This window comes from Cucumis sativus, chromosome 1 (genome assembly GCF_000004075.3).
Source record: "Cucumis sativus cultivar 9930 chromosome 1, Cucumber_9930_V3, whole genome shotgun sequence".
Lineage (NCBI taxonomy): Eukaryota > Viridiplantae > Streptophyta > Magnoliopsida > Cucurbitales > Cucurbitaceae > Cucumis > Cucumis sativus.
In genome coordinates, this window is record NC_026655.2 from 16,807,673 (window position 1) to 16,831,224 (window position 23,552).

At 33.9% G+C, this 23,552-nt stretch overlaps 1 protein-coding gene across 1 annotated transcript; it reads right to left on the minus strand.

Moving 5' to 3' along the window:
- Positions 1-20,308: 20,308 nt before the first annotated feature.
- On the minus strand, positions 20,309-23,262 carry LOC101214191 (heme oxygenase 1, chloroplastic). The gene is made up of 4 exons (XM_004150814.3): positions 22,573-23,262; positions 21,359-21,582; positions 20,802-20,909; positions 20,309-20,685 (listed from the first exon to the last, which is right to left on the minus strand). The coding sequence occupies exons 1-4, from the start codon at positions 23,021-23,023 to the stop codon at positions 20,593-20,595; spliced, it is 876 nt and encodes a 291-aa protein (XP_004150862.1). The 5' UTR covers positions 23,024-23,262; the 3' UTR covers positions 20,309-20,592.
- Positions 23,263-23,552: the final 290 nt, after the last annotated feature.

A 23,552-nucleotide genomic window follows, 5' to 3' on the forward strand; every position in this document is an offset into this window, starting at 1 on the left:
CTTAAGTTCCACTGATGAACAATTGGTTTTAGGTCCAACCTACGAACTAAATCTCTCTCGGGTCATTATTTTTCAACCGATACAATATATTTGTACATATTAAAAATGATGCAGGATATCACAGATTCACGGATATAGTGTATTTGCAAACTGTTTAGTTTTGAAAAATCTTAACTAAATTTCTTTTTTCGGTCTGGATAAAATTGCACCAACATCCCCTATGTTTATGTTTCCAATTTATACCCGTTTTTCATATTTTTAGGTTTCAAATCAATTGAATAACAATTTATTTATATAATTCATAACATATATTTAGTAATAACTATTTGAATTCAATTTTTTTCATACCCCTGAAATGATGGCTAATATAATTTTATCACTCTATGTTTCATAAAGTTCTACATAATATTTATTTATATTTTATTATATAATACATAATTAATATTTGTCCTATTTCGAATTTGAATCTTATATTTTATAACAATTTTGAATTCTTTTAGACGATCCTATCATATAGAAACATAAATTCAAAATTTAAGAATTATTTATTTTCTTTAAAAAATTATAAAAATACGAATCGTTAATAATAATTTGAATTTAAAACTTTATCATCCCTAAAATTGTGTTATTTAGTTGATATTCCTAAAATAATGACAAATAACAATTTGAAATTTGAAACTAAAATTTTATTAATTTTGGTATTTTTTCATATGTTTGATATAGGAAAATCTTTTATTAGTTTTAATTTGTTTCAACAATTTTCAAATTTATTTATTTATTAACAAAAAAAATTTAATAATTTCGATTTAATCTAAAATATTTCATTGAAGCTTCTTAAAAGAATTTATGGTTAGTTAATAAATATATTTCATTAACCTACTTAAAAATATTTACTACTACAAAAATTGGTTGACTTTACGTTAATACAATGTCAAGTAAAATGTATACTTGACATTTTTAAAAGCGTCAAGTAATCGACAGTCAAGTATAGTCACATTACTTGACAATAAAAAATCGTCAAGTATACATTTATTTGACACAGTTTTAACGTCAAGTAATCTATCACATTTGACGTTTATTATGTCATGTAAAGTCGTATACTTGACGATTTTTGCACATCAAGTAAGATTGTATACTTGACACTATTTAGACGTAAAATAAGATAATATACTTGACATTATTTACCCATCAAGTAAAATAATATACTTGACACTATTTACATGACAAGTAAAATTGTAAAATTGACACTATTTATCCGTCAAGTAAAATAATATATTTGATTCAAGTAAGATAGTATATTTGACATGTATTTAGCGTCATGTATACCATTTATTAATATATTAAATATACAAAAAAATTATTTCTTGTTTCCTCCATTATTCGTTTCAATAAAACATATTCATTAACAAAATAAACTCTTCAACTAGTAGTTACACAACAAAAATATGACAAATAATTTAGTATAACTAGTAAACTAACAATAATTTTATTACTCTAAGCAATGTCATCAACAATTACACAATTCCAATCCAATATAGTCAACTAAAATTTCCTATACGTGGCCTATTCTAAAATAAAAAATAATAATAACTATCTTATATAACCAAAAAAACATGTGTGATATGCCAAAACTAAAATCAATCCCCTTACATCTATTGTCTAACGTAATAAGCATAATGGCTATAAACAAAACATTTACAAAAAAAAAAAAAAAGTTATGGGCATTTCCATGTGTTTAGTCATTTTCAAAATTAACAAGAGCATATTTAAGTGTGTCTATCATATATATTGAGCTAAAAATTCAGCTCACTCCGCTTGTACTTCATCCAATTCAAGTTGTGAGTACAAACTTCTCGTATCAATCTATAAAACATAAAAAGTCGAGTAGACACTTTGATAAAAATAAAAATTAGTCATATTATACTATATATAATGTTTCAGACATATTGCATACAAGATTAAATGAGCAAAAAAAGTAAATTGAGCACCTAAGAAAATCCTAGAATATAATTTGCAAAGTAGATCTCACATACTTGAGATTATTACAAACTAGTATTTCTAATTAGATAAGTAGATATTTTCATAAACATGCCACAGTCAACGATCAATACTTGAATAAGTCAATATAATAAATAGAACAATGGGTTTAGGTGTATAGAGAGTATGCTTATCGTACTAACTGCTAAAAATGTGTCACATGCTAGAAGAACCCACGGCTAAAACAAAAACACACAACTGAAACTCACCTGAAAATCGCTCTAATCTGTCACCAAAAACAACACTCTCAATATCTCAATCTAGCTGTTTAAGACACAAAAAAGAGAATATTGTAGAGTGATCTCTAGAGGATTGAAAACCATTTTTGAATAGTACAAATTATTTCATAAGAACCCAGAAGCAGATAATTATCCAAAATCAATCGATCCTACAAGAACAATATCTCAACTTTTATAACTAATTGAACAAACCTTAGTTTTAGGAACCAAATGACCTTTGTTCTCATCTTTCATGTCGACTGTAGAAGTAAAACTTTTGTTTCATAACAAAACTAAAACGAATATGAATTGGGACGAACAATAGAGAGATATAAATCAACAACTTGGATATGAAGCAACAAAGTAACATTAAACATATCGATAAAAACTCATAAGAGTAACATTAAACATATCAATAACTTGTTGTAAAAAGAATCTCATAATTGTTGTGTAAATGTAATCACTAACTTGGTAGTTTCACCATTATAGTAGATCATATTCGTGCAAAACCTAATAAAAACGTAATTTACACTTTGTAAACTACTGTAGCCACCTAATTTTATTCTACATATTTTTATCATTTTCTTAAAAAAAAAAGAATTTTTTATAATATTTGTTATTTCTTTTAAGAAACAAAAAGGAAAATCACTTTAGTAATACCACATTTAACTTATTTATATTCATTTTCTTAAAAAAAAGAAATTAATAAACTCTCCTTAACTCATTTTTAAAATAAATAAATAAATAAAGTCTTCTTTTTAACTCATTTTAGGAAAAAAGAAATTAATTTGTTTTAAGTAAATTCTTTTATTTTAGGCAAAAAAAAAAATCATTTTACTTTTACACAATCTGATGATACTTCATTTTAGGAAAAAGTAAAATTTACTTTATTAATATAATAACAAAATTTGATTTTATTCTTATTATATTTTCCTAATTTGTGGTACATCCGACTCTATAAATAGGAACCCTTGTCATTTGAAGAGAGGCAAGAAAATTTTCTTACAAAGAGTGTCTAGAGGAAGTGTTAAAGAGAAATTTTTTTAGAGAATCTCTCCCATCTGGAAGGAAAAAAAAAACTTAGATATTTTTATTTATTTATTTATTCTTACTCTCTTTTACTTTGATTGTTATTATTTTTTTTAAAAAAATTAATCTTAATCTTTTTCATCTCCCTAAAAAGTAGGGAAAAAAAAAGACATGAGACTTTTTTTCTTTTGATCTTTACTTTATTATGTTTAAAAACATATATATATATATATATATATATAAAATTTCATTTACTTATTATTTATTAATATATTTTTATTTGTTGTCAACGTTTTTTTATTACTGTTTTTTTAAAAAAATTCTGTTTTTCTTCTTTTTAACTTTATTACAGTTTTTTTAACTTCCGTTTTTGTTCATTTTAACTTTATTATTATAACTATGGCTTTCTATATATTTAAAACTTATTATTGATTTATTTATATAATTACTATTTATTTAATTAATTATTTTTTAATAATAATTATTATTATTATGATGGGTGGCGGGAAGTACACCTTTTTGTTTAAAAAAAAGTTTTTCTTTCTCTTCTATTTCTTCTTCCTTTTATTTCTTTATTTCTTCCTTCCTTTTTCATTATTTATTTCTTTCTTTCTTTCATTTATTTATTTCTTCTTTCTTTTTATTCATTTTCACTATTTATCGTTTCTGTTTTCTTTTTATTTATTTTAACTTATTTTCCTTGCATGCATAATAATTATTGTTATGTAGTATTAAACTTATGAATATTTTGTGCACTTTGCAATGTTATGGTATTTTATATCAATTTTTTTTCTTCTTATATCATATTTATCTTTACTTTTTATCATTCTAAAAAAAAAAATCCGACGATGGAATTAGAAATAATCAGTTGTTTTGGAGTCCAAGATCGATTCCCAATAGTTTTTTAAAAAATAAAATTTTATCTTACTTGCTTAATCCGTCGTGTGATATATTTGATTTCATTGTTCATTATTTCCTATTGACCTAAATTTGAAGTCTTTCTTAAATTTTCTTTTTTAACCGTTTAGAAACTTTTACTTTAAAACTATCCTTTTTATTTTTTTAAAAAAAGTTTAAAATATAAATCTATATTTCATAAGTTTTCCTAATCAACTTTTTTTTAAATAACTCACTTCTATTTCGCTAAAAAAAATCCTAAGATGGAATATAGAACTTTATCTGAGACCGTTATTTCTAGATTCTTGAGGTGAGGGATGATATCTTTGGGAGTCCAAGATTTGATCCCAAGAAAAAAAAATGAATTTAATAATATTTTAAAAAATATATATTTGAAGACTATTCTATGATAGACTTTGAGAAATAGTAATAATTTCTCATTTTCTTGAGGTGAAGAATTTTCCTCAATATAGTCTAATTAATGGAATATTATTCCACTTATTTTATGGAATCATTGCTTCAAATATGGGAGTGATGAGCAAGGAAATAAGACATAAAATTTTTTTTTAATAAATTTTATTCAAGACTTTAAGTTTGGCTACTGTTTTCTAGACGAGTGTTACGAGGTGCTAATACATTTTCCGTACGCAAATGACTTACGAACCCAACTCTATTTTTTGCAGACCATTTAAAATAAAAAAACTTATTTACTTTATTTTGGTGTCAAATTACACCCTAAAAAAAGGATTGGTGGCGACTGCTATTTTTCATAAAAAAAATAAAGAAACTCTTTTGAGGACCTCGTCTCGGACACGTGGCGATAGTTTGGCGACTCCACTAGAGATTTAAGATTTCACCTTGAGAGTTTGGCCTTTTCTTTTGTCTTGAATTTTTTTTTATGTTTATTATTATTTTTTTGTTTTATTTTCTTGTTGTAGCATGTTGTTTATTTTTGTTTCACACACAATCACATGCCTCCTGCCAAGGCTCTACCCTTTAAGATTAGAAACGAGGATGGAGTAGTGTTGACCTTCAATGTGCTCCCGTGCAGGCACACGAAAAGTTCTCACTTAATTTGGTTGTGTGATCAAGTGTGATTATACATCATTTTGAGGACCTTTATCATATAGGACATTAGCATTAACTTCACTGAATTTCGTGGGTTTTTTTTTTTTTTTTTGCATTTTCTCTTTCACTTATTTCATGTCACATTCATACTCTTCTTTTATTCAACCTTAGGATGATAGGCACTCATTCGCCCAATCTAGTTGCCCAAAATTTCCCTAGTGAAGACTCATGGGAAGGCATGACCCAATGGTTAGAGAAGCTGCAGCAAGAGACAGATACAATTTGGCCCAAAAGTATAGAACTTTCGCTTCCTCAGACATGTCGCTTAGAGATTGTCAACAACAGCATGGAAGGTCTGAAGAGCCTATGGGAGAGTTTGACTAAGGAGCATAGAATAGAGTTTGTAAAGGCATACAGGAATATAACTGACCTCAAATATACTAGCATTAATGCACATGCTCTACAAGCATTGGTACAATTTTGGGATCCTGTGTTAAAATGTTTCACATTCAACACATTTGATTGAACTCCTACTCTAGAAGAATATCAAGCATTTATTAGCATACTACATTTCATCTGAAGTAAGGTCTATGTGCATGATAAAAAATTAACACTGCAAAGGTCTTTATCCAAGTTCATGGGTAATGTTCATGCATCTGGTATAAAGGAGCGAATGAAGACCAAGGAAGGAAGAAATTGTATCCCTATTGATCATTTAATTAACCTCGCTCGTGATTGTTTACCATGGAAGAAAGGTTTGTCCCTTTTGGCCCTTTGTATTTATGGTACAGTTATCTTCCCAAGAATCAAGGGATACGTAGAAGAAGAAGTGGTTAAATTCTTTGTTGGAATGGAAAGAGGAGCTAATCCAATCATCTCGATCCTAACAGAAACCTTCAGATCATTGAGCTATTGTTGAATCCAAGGCAAAGGGAAATTCTTCGGTTGCGCTCCAATGCTTTTCATATGGATTTCCAGTCATTTGAAATACCCAAGTGAGTTTGGGTGTCCTCGGATAGAGTTTAGTAGCCCTTGGAATACTACGAGGAATACTGTTAAGGACTTCAATGTTGTGCGATGGAATCCTAAAACTTTGGACCTTTCGTCATGGATGCGTTTCTTTGGTCATGTAACAATGGAAGAAATAGTCTGGAGAGCACCGTGGGTGCCAACAAGTCCTTTAAACATATCGTTGCGGACAATTGCTATTTATTCCACTTTTAGGCTTATGGGGAAGGATTGCCTATTCTCCTTTATTGGTATTGCGACATACATGGTCTAAACAATTTGCACTTCATACGAGGCTGACGAGATGATTGTCAAGGTACAAGAAGCGGTAGAAGCATGGAAGGTTGTAAGAAGAATGAAAAGTCTGCGACATTGTGAGGGTACTACAAATCAGTACAACATTTGGAGAGCCGCTAGAAATGGATTTGAATTTGCTACTACTCCACAATATTCAGACCCCATCAATTTTAGGGTAAGTCATGATAATCAGGAAAAGGAGTAGAAGCAGTTGAGAGAAATGAGTCATGTCCTAGCAACAGAGAATGAAGGACTGAGGAAAGAAGTCAAACGATGGGTGCAAAAAGCTACAACTTCTGAAAGGCAACTTGAAGAAGCGCAACGACATCTTCAAAGACAGTCAGAGTTGGAAAAAGACATGAATTCTTTAAACATTGAAGCTATTCAAATTAGAAAGAAAAACAAAAGATTACTGAGAGATATTGCTACTATGCATAGTGAAGCTGAAGCTCAAAAAGTGTGCATTAGAGAATTGAAGCAGGAATTAGAAAGAGTGAGTAAGGTTGTTATAGATTTCCAAAGTGCATTAGACGAGCAAGCCACATCATCTCAAAGAATCACTACAAAAATGGAGGCTCTAGATAATTTGGCTAAAGAGTATAAAATATGACTTGCATAAGAAGAGTGCAAAAATACACTTCTACAGGAGACTGTTACAAGTTTTGAACACCAGCTGTTGATTTGTCGCAATGCACGAAAGGTGGTAACAGAAGATCATGCTCGATTATTGAACGAGCACAAAGAAGTGTTAGGAGATTTTGCAATTTGGAGAGATGACTATAACATTATGAGACACAGATATGAGGTTGTTAGAAGACAAATTGAACAAGGAACGAAAAAGCTAAGGCATATGGCAAGAATGTCATATCAGCTCTCAACACGAGCTATAGTCCTTCAGGAAAACATTGTACCAACACAACGAGGCGATCGAGAGTTGTCCCACTTTCTAGAGATTATAGGGCATTATCTTGGGCGTTTTGGGTGCTACCATTAGAGTCTTAAACATATAGTTCGTCGTAACTTTCTAGATTTTCATATGTAATAGTAGTAGACTTTCAAGGTTTATTTGTCATCTTATTTTGTGATATTTTGGAATGAAAAGACTAGTTTTTATCACCTTTTTTTCTCCATATTTTTTTTAAAAAATTAATTAAATCGTTATTTCTTTCTTTTATAAAAGGAAGAAAAGTCAAAAGGTTAAAAGATACAAAATAGCTCGGGATTCACTTCCCCATCATCATTACTGGACAAGAAGAAAGGCAAGGATAATGGATGATCAAGTTAATGATCAAGTTCAGGCAGTACGTCAAAACGTGGAGGAATTGAAAGATCAGATGGCAAAAATTCTAGAATTACTCACTGCCGAGAGGGGGAAGGGCATTGCGGGGACATCTTTATATGTGGAGATCAGTTTGAATCAAATAGATGACACACCTGCATTCCCTTCTGGGTTTACTCTACAAATGATGGCAAGTGCACCGTATCCTCCATCATTTCCTGCACCAGAGTCAAATCAAACCTCGCAACAAGTAGCTCAAACAAGGGATCCAGTATTCACCCCTGTCATGGAGGGTGGTAGGAAGGTTTTAGAGGATCAAGGTAGCAAAAGAAGACTAGAGTTCTTAGAGGAAAGGTTGCGAGCTATTGAGGGTGCGGATGTTTACAGGGATGTTGATGCGGCGCGATTATGTCTCATCGCGGACGTAGTAATCCCTCCATAGTTCAAGACTCCATTTTTCGAGAAGTATAATGGGACCACGTGTCCAAAGAGTCACTTGGTGATGTACTGTCGAAAAATGTCAGCTTACACTCATAATGATAAATTGTTGATTCATTGCTTCCAAGATAGCCTAGTTGGCCCGGCTTCTCACTAGTACATGTATTTGGATGGATCACAAGTGCATAGGTGGAAGGATCTTGCTGACTCATTCCTAAAACAATATAAGTATAACATTGATATGGCACCCGATCATCTAGATCTTCAAAGGATGGAAAAAAGGAGTGTTGAAACTTTTAAAGAGTATGCACAACGATGGAGAGAGTTAGCTGCACAAGTACAACCTCCCCTAACCGATAAAAAATTGATAACCATGTTAATAAATACTCTTCGGGGCCCAAACTATGATAGAATGGTTGGAAGTGCCTCAACTAATTTCTCGGATGTCATAAGAATGGAAGAATTACAGATTTTGCTTCAGAATCAAGAAAAATAATGACACCAAAGAAGAAGGAAGGAGAGGTGCATGAGATGAACTCGACTCAAAGAACTGCTACATGAATGTCATCACCGATAGTTGGACAAACAAATTACTCTTCTAATCCCCATGGTGGTGACATAGTCAGCCAAATAGTAGTTTTGTAAAGAATAATTGGCGGCAAACTCACTTCGACCCCATACTCATGTCATATACTGATTTGTTGCCACAACTACTGAAGAGTCATCAGGTTGCTTTGGTGCCTCAATAGCCTTTACAACCACACTACCCCAAGTGGTATGACCCTAGTGCAAAATGTGAGTATCATGCTGGAGCAGTGGGGCATTCTACGAAAAATTGTTTTCCATTGAAAGCAAAGGTACAAAGTTTGGTAAAGGCTGGCTGGTTGAAATTTCAGAAGACTGGGAAGGAGCCAAATGTCAATCAAAACCCTCTCCCAAACCATGAAAATCCTGTCATAAACGTCGTTGTTACATTAGTAAAGCATTACAAGAGTGATGTATATAAGGTAACTACATCAATGAGGATCCTCTTTCAGATTCTTCATGAAGTTGGATATATACCACTAAGCGCTGATGATGGCAATGTAGGTTTGAAGTGCAAAAATTGATGGACGCAAAAATTTTAATAGTGAGTCAGACGAACATACAAGAGGCTGAGATTGATGTGATTTTTGATGCGACATCATCTGTACAAGAACCACTAATCATCCAATATGAGGAAAAGCCGGATAGCACAACATGCATTCAGATGCATAAGACAATAACTGTAGAAGTACTAGGTCCTTTTCCTTATAAGAACAATCAAGTTGTACCATGGAAATATGAATGCCAATTGATAACAAATAATGTTGCCTCTGTAACAACGGGAGGGATAACTCGTAGTGGAAGATGTTATACACCATATGTTTTAAAAGATATCTCCAAAGAGGATGAAGTTCGACGACGTAAGGGCAAAGCTATGGAGATGATAGGTGGGGATGATTTAAGTGATCTAAGCAAGGTTTTTACTGCGAAAACCACATTAGCTGAGAAAAAGATAAATCAGGAAGTTGTCTCCAAAAAGGAGTCACTTGAATTTTTGAAATTGATTAAGCGGAGCGAGTACAAAGTGATTGAGCAATTACATCGTACCCCAGCTCGTATATCGATTTTATCATTATTCATGTACTCTGAGCCACACCGTAAGGTCTTGCTAGATATTTTAAATCGAGCCCATGTGGGGCATGACATTTCAGTGAATGCACTTAGCGAAATTGTGGAAAACATAACCGCTATAAATTGCATCTCCTTTATAGATGAAGAAATCCCCCCCTGAAGGTACTGGACATACTAAGGCATTGCATATATTCGTGAAGTGTAAGGATCATCATGTGGCGAGGGTCCTAGTGGATAATAGATCATCTTTAAATATAATGTCAAGCTCCACTTTGATGAAACTTCCCAAAGATCCATCGTACCTAAGACCAAGTACTATGGTCGTTAAAGCCTTCGACGGTGCTCGTAGGGAAGTAATCGGAGATATAGATGTCCCTTTCAAAACTGAACCTTCCACTTTCAATGTTCCATTTCAGGTAATGGTTGTAAACTCCTCATACAGTTGTCTACACGAACGACCTTAGATTCATTCAGCAGGGGCAGTTCTGTCTTCATTGCATCAAAAATTGAAGTTTAGTGTAGAAGGTGGTCAAGCTATTGTCTACGGAGAAGAGGACATGTTTGTAACAAAAACATCAGTACTTCCTTATGTTGAAGCAACAGAAGAAGCTCTGAAATGTTCTTACAGATCATTCGAAATTGCTAATGCTACTATCTTTCCAACTGAAGGTTTGGATATCGATCGTTATATGTCTAAAACATCCTTGATCATTGCAAAGACAATGATAAAAAATGGTTTTCAAATGACCAAGGGTTTAGGAAAGAATAATCAAGGAGGTTCTTAATTGTGGAAAGAATAATCAAGGAGGTTCTTAATTGTTCTCTCTTCCTAAAGCCAATGAGAGGTTCGGGTTGGGCTTTAAGCCAACGGCTTCTGATTGGGAGAAGGTTCGAGCAGAAAAAAAAAGAAAAAAGAAGCGCACGACTTGAGGGACGTGAAATGAAGAAGGAAATAATGTACATACCTCATCTATTCGAGACATTTAGACTTGGAGAAAGGTTATTCAATACAAGCCAAAGAAAGGGACGTAACGAAGATTCTGAGACCCCAATTGTTGTTATCTCTGAGAATGTTATTTCACATCATCCATTGGTTTATCAGTGTCCACCAGATTTTGAGTTGAACAATTGAAAGATCAAGAAGACGCTAAATGTCACTAAGGGATCACAAAAGGGCATCAGGGTTGAAAGCGACATCAGTGACGTTGTTGATTTTGAGGTTCCAATATGTAATCTTGAGCAAAATATTGAAAGCGACGAATCTGATGTATCTCCTGAATTACTAAGAATGATAGAGCAAGAGGAAAAGAAAACTTTACCATATCAAGAGACTTTGAAAGTTATCAATTTGGGAGCACGAGAAGAAGTGAAGAAAGTACAAATTGGCACTTTGCCTTCAAAGCAGGATCAATCAGATTTGGTAACCCTACTTCACGAGTTCAAAGATATATTTGCATGGTCCTACCAAGATATGCCCAATTTGGATACAGAAATTGTAACTCATCGATTGCCTCGTAAACCAGAATGTAAGCCTATACGACAAAAGCTTCGTAAATTGAAACCTGAGATGTTGATTAAAATTAAAGAAGAGGTTAAGAAGCAGTTTGATGTTGGTTTCTTAGTAGTGGCAAAATACCCAGATTGGGTAGCAAATATAGTCTCAATCCCAAAGAAATATGGAAAGGTTAGAAGATCAAGAAAAAACAACATTCATCACTTTGTGGGGAACGTTCTGCTATAAAGTAATGTCTTTTGGTTTAAAAAATGCAGGAGCAACTTATCAGAGAGCAATGGTTACACTATTCCATTACTTAATGCATAAAGAAATTGAAGTTTATGTTGATGATATGATTGCCAAGTCTAGACCTGAAGAAAAGCATGTAGTTACCCTTCGTAAGCTTTTTAAACGATTGTGGAAATTTCAATTAAAGTTGAATCCGGCTAAATGCATATTTGGAGTTTCTTCGGAAAAGTTATTGGGTTTCATTGTTAGCCAGGAAGGCATCAAGGTGGATCCAGACAAATTAAGGTGATAGTAGGCTTAAAGCCACCAAAAACACAAAAGGAGGTTAGAAGTTTTCTAGGGAGGTTGAATTACATTGCACGATTCATTTCACACCTCACTCAAACTTGCGAACCAATTTTAAAACTCCTTCGCAAAAGTGAGATTTGTCACTGGAATGAAGATTGTCAAAGAGCTTTTGATAAAATCAAAGACTACTTGCAAAGTCCTCCTATCCTTGTCCCGCCAACTCCAGGACGACCATTAATCTTATACTTGACAGTGAAAGATGGGTCAATGGGATGTGTGCTAGGGCAACATGATTCTACTGGAAGGAAGAAACGAGTTGTCTATTATTTAAGCAAGAAGTTCACGAATTATGAATCAAAGTACTCACTGTTGGAAAAGACGTGTTGCGCCCTGACATGGACAACTTAGAGATTAAGACAGTATATGATGTACTATACTACGTGGCTCATTTCGAAGATGGATCCTATAAAGTATATTTTTGAAAAGCCATCTCTGTCTGGAAGAATGGCTAAATGGAAAGTATTGCTATCCGAGTATGACATCATCTGTGTTAAAAGAAAGACAGTAAAAGGAAGTGCAATTGCTGATTGTCTAGCTCATTTGTCAGTTGAAGACTATGAACCAATGAAATTTGAATTTTCAGATGAGGACGTCATGACAGTATCAGAGACACCGCAGGATACAGAAACATGGACGATGTTGTTTGATGGAGCCACAAATGAAGTAGGACATGGTGTGGGAGCTATTCTAATGTTTCCTGATGGAGGATCATATCCTCTAACTGCTAAGTTGTACTTTAATTGCACGAATAACATGGCGGAGTATGAAGCATGCAGTATGGGAGTTCAAATGGCCTATGACATGAAGATTAAGAAGTTACAAGTTTATGGAGATTCTCTCTTGGTAATACATCAACTCAATGGGGAGTAGGAAACCAGAGACTCTAAATTGATTCCATATAACAAGTACATTCGAGAATTGGCTCAAACGTTTGAGTCGATTACATTCAAGCATGTCCCACGTGAAAGTAATCAAATAACAGATGTATTGGCTACTCTATCTGTCATGTTTAATGTGGCATAGAATGAGAAAATTCAACCTATAAGAATTGAAAAGTGTGAAGCACCGATGTATTGCATGAACGATGAGCAAGAGTTTGACGAAAAACCATGGTACCACGACATTAAGCATTACATTACATGTCGAGAATATCCTTTAGGAGCATCTGGCAATAGTAGACGTACCCTTAGAAAGTTGGCTATGAACTTCTTTCTTACTCTAATACTATCTTAAATTTAGTATAGATTATTATAATTATTATAATTCATCAACTATAATAATCAACTCAATGCTTCAAACACATTATAGTTTGTCGTATATACTAATATGTGCAACTACCACAAAATATGTCTTGTACCAACTTGACACTTGCAATTTGTACCTACTTGACATCTTTTTATAAAAAATGTCAAATAATGAGTACTATTGAAAGTAGAGAAAGAGAACACACACATTTACGTGGAAATTCGAGTATCAGACGAAAAACTACGATATTTTTCTTCTTAGTATTTTATGATAAAATACAACGGGTACAAGAGGGGAATAAATAGAAAAATACAAAGAGATTACAAGATTACAAAATGCATTGAAAAATATTTCCCAATGTTCTCTTCAACAACAGGAAGGACGTCAGAAATATTATGTTGGGAGACCCATTCCCGACGCAACACAAAGATGCTTCTGGATTGACTTTTCCCCGACGTGCATTTGGTCGAGAGGTCAAGGTGTCGGGGTAACCTTATATGACTCCCCTGACATTCACGAGGACGTCAGGAGAAGGTGTTTCCCGAAGCTACATCATGTAAACTATTTTCGATGTCCTTACATTGGTCACGAAAAGACCTATTTTCCGATGCAATATGTGCATCAGGAATAATAATTTGAGTTTTTTTATTTTAATTTTAAATTTTAAATTTTTTGTTCGATTATAGTTTTTATTTGATTTCAATTCGATTTAATTTAAACAAAAACTGAACAACCAAAGTAGTAAATAATATGTCCAAATCAAAATTGTATTATAATTAAATAAATGTTTCTCACAAGAACACAATTTCAAATTTGTTAAAAGAAATTACATGAAAAAGAAAATTAAAATAATTTAGCCGCAGACACCATACTTCAACAGGTCCACACCTTCAACGACAAAAAATTAAATTTAGATATATATAATGCTAATATCACTAATAATGCAAAATAAACAATGTTAAAGTTCAAAAATACATACCTCGGGTTCTCCACTCACGATCCTCTCTGGGTCCGACTTATTTCTTCAATCTTCTTCATCATTTCTTCCATTTGTTTAGATTGCAGCTCAGGCATCCTTCTCTGCTCTTTAATCATTTGTTTAGCTTCTTGAACCTTGAGTTTTTACTGCTCAATGAGGACTACATTAGCTTGTTTTCCTGTCGTAGAATGCAAACATGTGGTCGAAGAACTGCTAGAAGGACTCTTGTGGGACTTGGATCTAGGTCCCCAATCAAGACCTTTTGAGTAGCCTAGATGCTTAGCCAAAACGATCTAGAAAATATCATCCTCAGAGAGGGGCTGAGATCCCTTTGGTTAGGTTGGGACTGAAGTTCCAGCATTTGACTCTACAACAAATTAAATTTTATGTAAGTTATGAATTGGAGAAGTATAAGTACAAAATTAAGACAAAATCAAATTCAAACTTACATGCGCATCAGCAGCCGCCTGCGAAATGAATTGTCCACTCCGAGCGTAGGTTTCTCTGAATAATTCCAGTTGGTCGACTAACAGACCGTTCTTCAGCGAGGTCATACTGTAGTTGTCGAAACGACTTCGACCTGCTACTATGATTGTAAGGTTGCTTCTGTCTAGCGGCCTTGCTCCTACATGAAAATGTTTATTAAAAGTACACATGCGTTGAGAAAATTAAGTGAAATAACACATACCATTGCAATTTATAGATCTCACCTGAAATGCATGGCTCATTTAGTGATCGCATAGGAAGTGTCAATCTTCCATACGGCCCACCAATATGCTAGATGGGTTGGCACGTGCCTGTTTTGGGTCGTTGTATTGTTTGAAATGTCTGTGACAATCACTCCTAAACTCTTTGAAAGATGTGAGCATTTAATGTTCAACAAATCTAGTAAGTGTTTGATCGTTGAAATCAAACACAAAAAAGCGCTAGAAAGAAAAAAAATCACATGTTAACTTTGTTTATATAATGATGTGTATGTCTCTACAGAAAAACTAATGCACTCTTGATTTTACCTGTAGATTGCCCTTAACGACCTCAATGTATTCTCTCCCAACATCGGTCCACTTAAGGCAGCAAACTGAAAATGTATTTCTCACACACACGTTAATGGTGTTGCTAAACCATACAACATGTGGAGATATTGGCTTTTCCGCTCCTTGAGCTATGATAATTAGAATTTTACCATTCTTCTTAACGTACCACTCCAACTCCAAGTTTCAAGATTGTTGACGTCTTCTGGGAGTCGAAGTGGGTTGAGACACTTCTGTTGTAGAAATCAAGTCATGTTAGAAACAAATTGTGACTAAATGTAATTGTTTGCACTTAAATCACCGAGGACGTCGTCGGTCCTACATTGTTTAACTCATCGTCAAACTTGAGAAATAGAGCATCTGTGTCATTGAAAGTATTCAGGAATGAAGACATGGTACCTTTAGACATATGACCCAAAATTAATTAAACAAATATGAGTACATGAAACTGAATGCGTATAATGAAATATGTGAGTATGTGGTTTTTCAATATCATTCATCATCACTTATTCACCTTAATGGGACAATCGGTCATCCTCATCGTCTATGAAGTCGTCAGCAACGTTTGAACACCGATGTTCGCCTACTTCTCCACCAAACATGGTTCTTAGAAAGATAACGTCGATGTCCCATGAAAGATATTTTTTCTCTTATCCCGAAGCACGATCTATCTCTCATGCATATAGGACATGTTTGATACTCTTTTGTACTTCACCCCAATAAGTCACTATACGTCAGAAACTCATTATCGTCCACAACAATGTTGCATACAATTGAAAGAAATTACTGGTAAGGGAATCATACGTACGCACCCCAAAAGTCCATAACTATTTAAGTTCCTTAATCAATGGTCTAGGGTAAACATCAATTTCCCTACCAGTAGATTTTGGATCGAGAATTAGCAATGTCGTGAAAAAGTTGACTCTTTCATGCATTTTTAGGGTGGCAAATTGTAAGGAATTAACACCACAAACCACATACTGTACGAGGTACTCATATGACCGAACGGATTAAACCATCTGAAGCTAACCTCAGACGAACGTTCCGTGCATTTGTAGCAAAATCAGAGAATTCAGAATCAAAATGTTTCCATCCATCCACATCGATTGAATTTCTCAATACATCATCTGTTTGAACACGTTTGTCATGGTGTCATCTCATGTTAGAGGATCTTTCTTACAAAATAAATAAGTGTTGTAATCTCGGTATCAAAGGAAAGCGACCCAATACCTTATACGAAATATTTTTCCTCTGTTATTGGGATTGACCTTGTACCAAGACTCACCACAAGTTGAATAAAACTGCAAATCCTCAAACTCTTTCCAATATAGGACACAGTCGTACTTACAAGCATGGATAGTCTCATATCCCAACCCTAAGTCACGCAATTTTCATTTGGCTTAGTAGAATGAACTAGGAACATTGGTACTACACATTGGAAACACAGTTTTTATTAAGTCTAACATCATGTCAAATGATTTATTACTCCAACAGTTTAAAACATTTACATGCATCATCTTAACCAAAAACTTCAGGGAAGAGTATTTAAAACAACCAGGGTATAACTCACTACAAGCTTCATTCAATAAGTCCTGAAATATGTTTGTTGTTTCTTCTTCTATATCTAACTCAATATTGAAAGGCATCTCATTCTTCAAACCTTCCTTTATTTCTCATTCATGTTTAATCAGAGTTTGTAAATCATTAAGCATACCAAACATTTCATCTTCTTCATCAAAAGGGTTACTATTGGTTCTTTCATCAAAGTGGTTACTACTGGTTCCTTCATCAAACCTTTCAATACCTCTATAGAAGTTCACTACATCTCCATGATACAATCATTTTGTGTAGGAGGAAAATATTCTAATGGTGAATAGATGTAGCTCCACACCCTCTAATGAGTACCAATTTGAGTTCATACATCTCTAACTTACATGAACACCTTATTCGTTTGTAAGCATCGACGTGGAACTTGGCAATCTCTAAAAATTGGGACACTCTCTCTGTACTCAACCGATAACTTATTCGTAACTTTCATCCAACCCTTGTCCATCGTTAAGTTAAAGACCTAAAACATAAATATGTTTGATCATTAGTCCTATATTCCTCCTATCAAACCCTATAAACTTAATTACTCCATGAATAAGCTATGTCAAATCCTCTCAATCTTTTAATTGTCTTTTAATTGAATCTAAGTTCAAACTACAAAGACTACAATAACTGCAGAATAGCCAGAATAAACTAATCAAATACTCTATTATATCTAATTAATTCTAAACCAAGTTTGTACGGAAGAGAAGAGACTACTATAATTAATTGCAGGATAGCCATAAGAAATCAACAAAAAAAATTCCTAGTAGTTCTAACAAATGAAACTATTAAAAAATAAACAACAATAAAACTACAACCCCCCCCCCCCCCCATTAAACCCTTCCCCACACCTAAAAAGTTCAATTAAACCCCCTCTCTTCACCCCCCCCCCCCCCCCCAATTAATTTTTTGTTCGCCCTCTCTAATTTTTAATTCAACACCCCCTCCTTAAAAACAAAACATAATTTCTAATTCAAATCATAATTTCTGCATAATTTCCATTCTAAATAAAAATAAATTACATCAAAATTAATATAAAAGAAATCTACTTACTTATATGCAATGACGAGTGGTGGAAGACGACAATGAAACGGTGACGAGTGGCAGAGACCGACAGTGAGGTGAGAAATATCCTCTTCTCCTTCTCGATCTCCCTCTCTCTCATTTTCTTTCTCTTTTCTCTTTTAATTCTGTAAAACAGAATGTCGAAATAGCCAACATATTCCTAGCGCATCACTAATGACATCGGGAATAGGTACCATTTTCCCGATGTTTCTGATGTTGCGTCAGAGGAAGGCCAACGGTACAATTAATGCTTTGCCCCTTACCCGACGCGACATTGTAGATGTCGGGAGAGCCTACATATTCCTGACGTCATTAGTGATGCGTAGAGAATATGTATATCCTTTTTTTTTTTGAAGTTTCTGACGTCACGTTGGAGAAAATTTAATGGTATAATTAATTATTCCAAGCAGTCCGGACGTGAGTTAACATGCGTCTGAAAAAAGCTCCTCCCTCGACGTCAAATTTGGTGCGTCAGAAGAAACCCCCCTTCTACATACATTTGGTTTCCCGACGAATTTTTGTGCGTTGAAAAAATTCGATTTCTTGTAGTGTAAACTAGGTTGTTAGCAATATTAATAGCGGCTTTATTATCACAAAAAAAGCTTCATTGGTGTCTCACGCTCCTAATGAAGATTAGATAGGACTTTCTGAAGCCAAATTTCTCACATATTCCCAAATTCATAGCTCGGTATTCAGTCTTGGTGTTGCTCTGGCCACAACAATTACTTTGCTTCTTACTCCTCCAACTTTTTATACCTAATTAACATATCCATGCATACATGGCCTATATGGTCGACATTTTTTGCATTCCCAAAGGTGACATGGTCTACATTAATATTCTTGATGTGATAATTTAATATGTGATCATGAAGAATTTGTTTTAATCCTAGTCTAGTTTTTTTTTTTTTTTGTCATGAGGCTCTTATTTTTATCACTAGTCCTTGACACCATGTCGCTGCGATGACCTTTGTTTTATCCCTGGCATCGAACCTTTTTTTTTTTTTGTCATGAGGCAGTTGTTTTATCTCTGGCCCTTGACACCATATGTTGTTGCGATGGCGCTTGTTTTATTTTTGGTCACCAACTTATTTATTTTTTTGTTATGAGATGCTTGTTTTATATATTTCTGGCCCTTGACACCGTGTCGCTGCAATAACGCTTGTTTTATCTCTGACCTCCAGCTTACTTATTTTTTTTGTTATGAAGCACTTGTTTTATCTCTTGCCCTTGAGTACACCATGTTGTTGTAATGACACTTGTTTTATCCCTGACCTCCAACTTATTTATCCATTTGTCTTGAAATTATAGTAATTTAAGAGATTATAAATTAAAAGTTTATGTTTTTATCGATCGCTGGCCTCCAGCTTATTTTTTTTTGGAAGCTTAACCATAATGGCATTAACATTGTTGATCATCTCCAGCATTGTATGCCTTACATGTTCCCTGCTTATCTTTTTATTCATTATATATTTGCTTGGCAATTTTGAAACAACATTTTAGAGGCTTTTGGATGGTCTAGTGCTCACTCCAACAATATTTATGACATCCTAAGCTCTTTAAGGGTGAGACACCCATTCTTTAGTTGCAAGAAGATTATTTGGTTGGCTATTCTTCGCCTTACTTTTAGAATTTATGGGGCATGCGTAGTAGGCATTTCATTCGGATTCTGCTTTCTATTGTACTTTCTTTTGCATTGTATTGTCCACGTTTATTTATTGGTGTAAAATTGACTGTAAAATTGAGCACCCATTTAACAGCTTTAGCTTTTCTGTCTACTTTCCAATTGGTGCTCTTTTGTAATTACCTCTAGGTGCTTGGGGTTTCCCTTTATTTCATTTTTACCAATGAAATGGTTCTAATGAAAAAATGCTTAGAAAACCTTAAAATACATTTCATACAATGTATTGTTGAATCACTCTTTGGTCTATTGTGAACATCATTCAGCTTTGTATAGCTAACCCAAGTACTGTTACAAGTCTTTTAAGTGAGAAATCATTCTTTTAGAAAAAAAAAATATTCTTTTGTATATATTTTTCCAATGCAATTGAAGATGTATAGAGGCAAATACGACCTGAGCAAGAATATACTTTTTTTATACATCTAAATATTACTCTCTTCATTATTTTTATAAGAGGAATAAACTCTTGGAACTTGGAAGCAAATAATTCCATTTTCAGAACCTACATTTTGAATCATATGTAACATCAAATTACTCTCAAAGCAGTCTCTCTCGTATTGTTGCGACTCTCTTAACTATCCATTCAAAATGCAAGTCAACTTTGTTTTTGGTGTTTACTTTATTGATACTCTCAAGTTTACTAAATTGCCATTCAATCCTTCTCTCCTCTCTCGTAGCCAACAAAAATAAATTAAAAAAAAAACAAAAAAACATAAGCTTTCTTCCAATAAAACAATAGCCAAATTGATTCCTGTAAATACACTTAAATATCCCTTTCAGGATACAACTTTCAGAGTTTACAAACAGATACATTTTTTCCTTAAATAAAAGTAGAAGTTCCAAGAAGGGAATCTAAGAAATTTAGGCTTGGACAGAGATGGTGGGTATAAATAACCCATTAGAGCTGTACAAAAGAAAAATAGCATTACTATGGTAAGACAAGCAAGTGTCGTCATCGTGTTTGTCGCTGTCATTGCTGTTGTCATCATGACAGTATCAAACGAAGAATTTCTCCGGAGTGCTTAAAAGATTTTTCAGTTTCCTCAAGGCAATGGTTCTTCTCCTCCCTACTCCAGCTCTGGTATAAGAACAAATAGTAATCAACATTGTGTTTAGTATAGCTTTATCGAAAAAAATGGTTTGGTAGAACGGAAATTACAAAAGGACATTCTAGGAAGGAAGAGAGTGACTTACTTCGGCGACTTTGTTCAGCTTCTCCCTTACGTTCTGCAATATTTGGGAAAGGTCACCGTCCCATTTATAAAATTCCAACTCCTTGTTGTCGAGTATCTTTTCTGCTACCTGAAGTAGATGAACGTAGAAGTGTGTGAGACCAAGTCAAATTATAGTTGCAAGGGAAGAACTAACACAGCTTGAAGACAGGAAAGGATTACGTGGAAACGTAGATTATATGATAGTTATGTACATGACTGTGAAATTCCAACAAATATAACGTTTTGACACTTTTAAATAGTTCGTTGCAACTTTAGGACAAGTAACAATAGCCAGCTGAATTATGCTCAAAACAAATACTTTCAATCTTTATATGGTAGATTATACAATAGTTCTGTGTAGGGAGCACATCATAACTAAAAATCGTTCACTTTAAGTCTTTTACTATCAACTCATGGCAGTCAACTCAAAACCAATCATGTAACAAGAAGAACGAATATGAACATATGGTGAATGTGAATATGCATACATATATATACAAAGCTCAGAAAGAGATTTTCAAGAAAATGTTTGTTTACCTTTCGCCCAATCATTCTACCACCAGCAGTGTGGGCAAAGTATATATTGTAAAAATGGCAAATAAATGCTTGAGGATCCTTTTCCGACAGCTCTTCGAGATAACGAGCATAGGTGACTCCAGGAGAAGAAGGTTCTGGAATGGCATAGCCTTGTTCTTTGAACCACTCCAAATCTTTTGCCAATGGTTCAGACCTTTCCAATCCTGTGCTACTGAACTCTGCATCTATTACCACATACAAAAGCCTTTATCAATTTCCCACAATAAGCTTTCCTACGAAACTTTAGTGTGAACTTGAAGAAGAATCATGCACAAAGCTTAAGTGTCATAAAGATTACTAAACAAAATTTAAATAAGCCTTCAAATCATAATCAAGCAGATCTAACTTAACAATATAACAACAGATCCTAATTTCTCCACCCACATATATCTTGGAAAGGTCTTGCCAATAACCTTCAACATAATTTGAGTAGTAGCCAGTGTATCCATAGATGATTTTCTACTTGATAAAAGAAAACGAGAGAGAGGGTACAACAAAGTCGCTTACTTTATCCAAACTTGGAAAGACCATCAATGTCAGAAATCAAAAAGAAATTATGGGTTTTGATGTTTAAAGGATCAAGATCGATAACTGAAAAGAAGATCAATTGGTGCAGATTCATGTATGCAAAGGACTAACATTCAGACGACTTCGCAGTAATAAACTCATAATCAATTCAGTTACTCACATATGTCATTCATAGAGCTTTATGTTGTCTCCTGTAACTTATCAACCAAACCACCACTAATACCCCCAACCCTCTTTCTCAACACTAGCATAAACAAAATACATGTGATTTTTCATGGAAGAGAAGGCCGGTTAGGAGAATCAGAAGCTCGCGAAGCTATTGGAAGTTATTTTATCTTCAAAGAAAAATAAATTAACTGCACAATAGTGCACATCTTTCTCTTTTTCGTTTTAATGAGACAACAGTGCACCGATTCAAAAAAAAAAAAAAAAAAAAAGCTCATGCAGCAAAATCAAATCACTGTAACCCCCAAAATTCAAACTAGAAAAGTTCATAATAAAATATTCAGCGAAGGAATATACTGAATAAGACAAACATGAGCATTATAAGTAAAAACTGGAACAACATTTGCTACGGCCAGAGTGAATCCAAGAAATCAGGAAACAAAAAATTTGAGGAAACAAGGAAATCAGCAAAAACAACTTACAGGAAGGAAACGCAGCCTTGGCCATGATTCTATCCAGAGTATCGTAAACAAGTTTACTATCCACAAGAAACTTCAAATACCCTTCAACAGTCGGCTCCCATTTAGCAACAGGCCCTTCTTGGGGTTCTTTAGTAACTTTCTCACCTTCTTTCGCTTGATCCCTAGTATGCAATTTCATCGCCACAAACCTCATCTCCTCAACAAACCCTTTAGATTCACCAGGGTACCTCTTCTGCGGCTTCTCCGCAGTAGTAGCCGAAACAAAGGGCACAGTCCTCATTCGAACTGTTGAAATCCCAACTGGATTCTTCTGAAATCGAAGGGAAAAAGGAACCCGTTTGTTGGGTAAGAAACAGGAATCGAAATTTGGGTTCGAAAAAGAAGTGGGAATTACGAAAAGGGTATTTTTGAGAAGGGATTGAGAAGGGGAAAGTGAGTTAATGGAAGCCATAATCGAAGAAACTGAGTAGTGGGTAAGTAGATTGAAGAGTGTAAGAAAGAGTCGAAAGAAAGAAAGAAAGAAGGAAGAAAAGAGAGAGATGGCTTGAACAAGGGGTTCACGTAATCTTGAAGAAAAAGCTATGGAAGAGGAAACTAAAGAAAACTGATGGTACCAAATAATTTGAAGATGACGGGGGAACGGAGAAGCAAGGTTAAGGAATGGAGATTCAGTCGCTGCTGGATAACTCCAACCAACGTGTGTTTATTTAAAGCGCATTTTTTCCTTAATTATTTTTTTCTTTTAGACAAAATTAAATTGGAAAAAGTATAATTTTTTTATTATTAAAAAACTGTTCCATTTAACACAAATTTGGAACTAACTAAATTGTTCTTAAAATAACATTTACCATTTCTGTTAAAGTATTTATTATTTCCTTTTCAATTCAAATTGATTTGTATATTATTTTTCTGGTAAGAAATTATTTCTTAAATTTAAATTTCATCAGTTGTATCCACTTTATCAAATTCTGCCTTAAACT

What these genes read in the sequence shown, in the direction of transcription:
- LOC101214191 (XM_004150814.3), bottom strand. Translation starts at nt 23,023, where the DNA reads ATGGCTTCCATTAACTCACTTTCCCCTTCTCAATCCCTTCTCAAAAAT. An exon ending in CAAGGCTGCGTTTCCTTCCT is followed by an intron (nt 21,583 to 22,572) that starts GTAAGTTGTTTT and finishes ATGTGGTAATAG; the next exon opens with ATGCAGAGTTCAGTAGCACA. An exon ending in AGCTGAACAAAGTCGCCGAA is followed by an intron (nt 20,686 to 20,801) that starts GTAAGTCACTCT and finishes TTCTTATACCAG; the next exon opens with AGCTGGAGTAGGGAGGAGAA.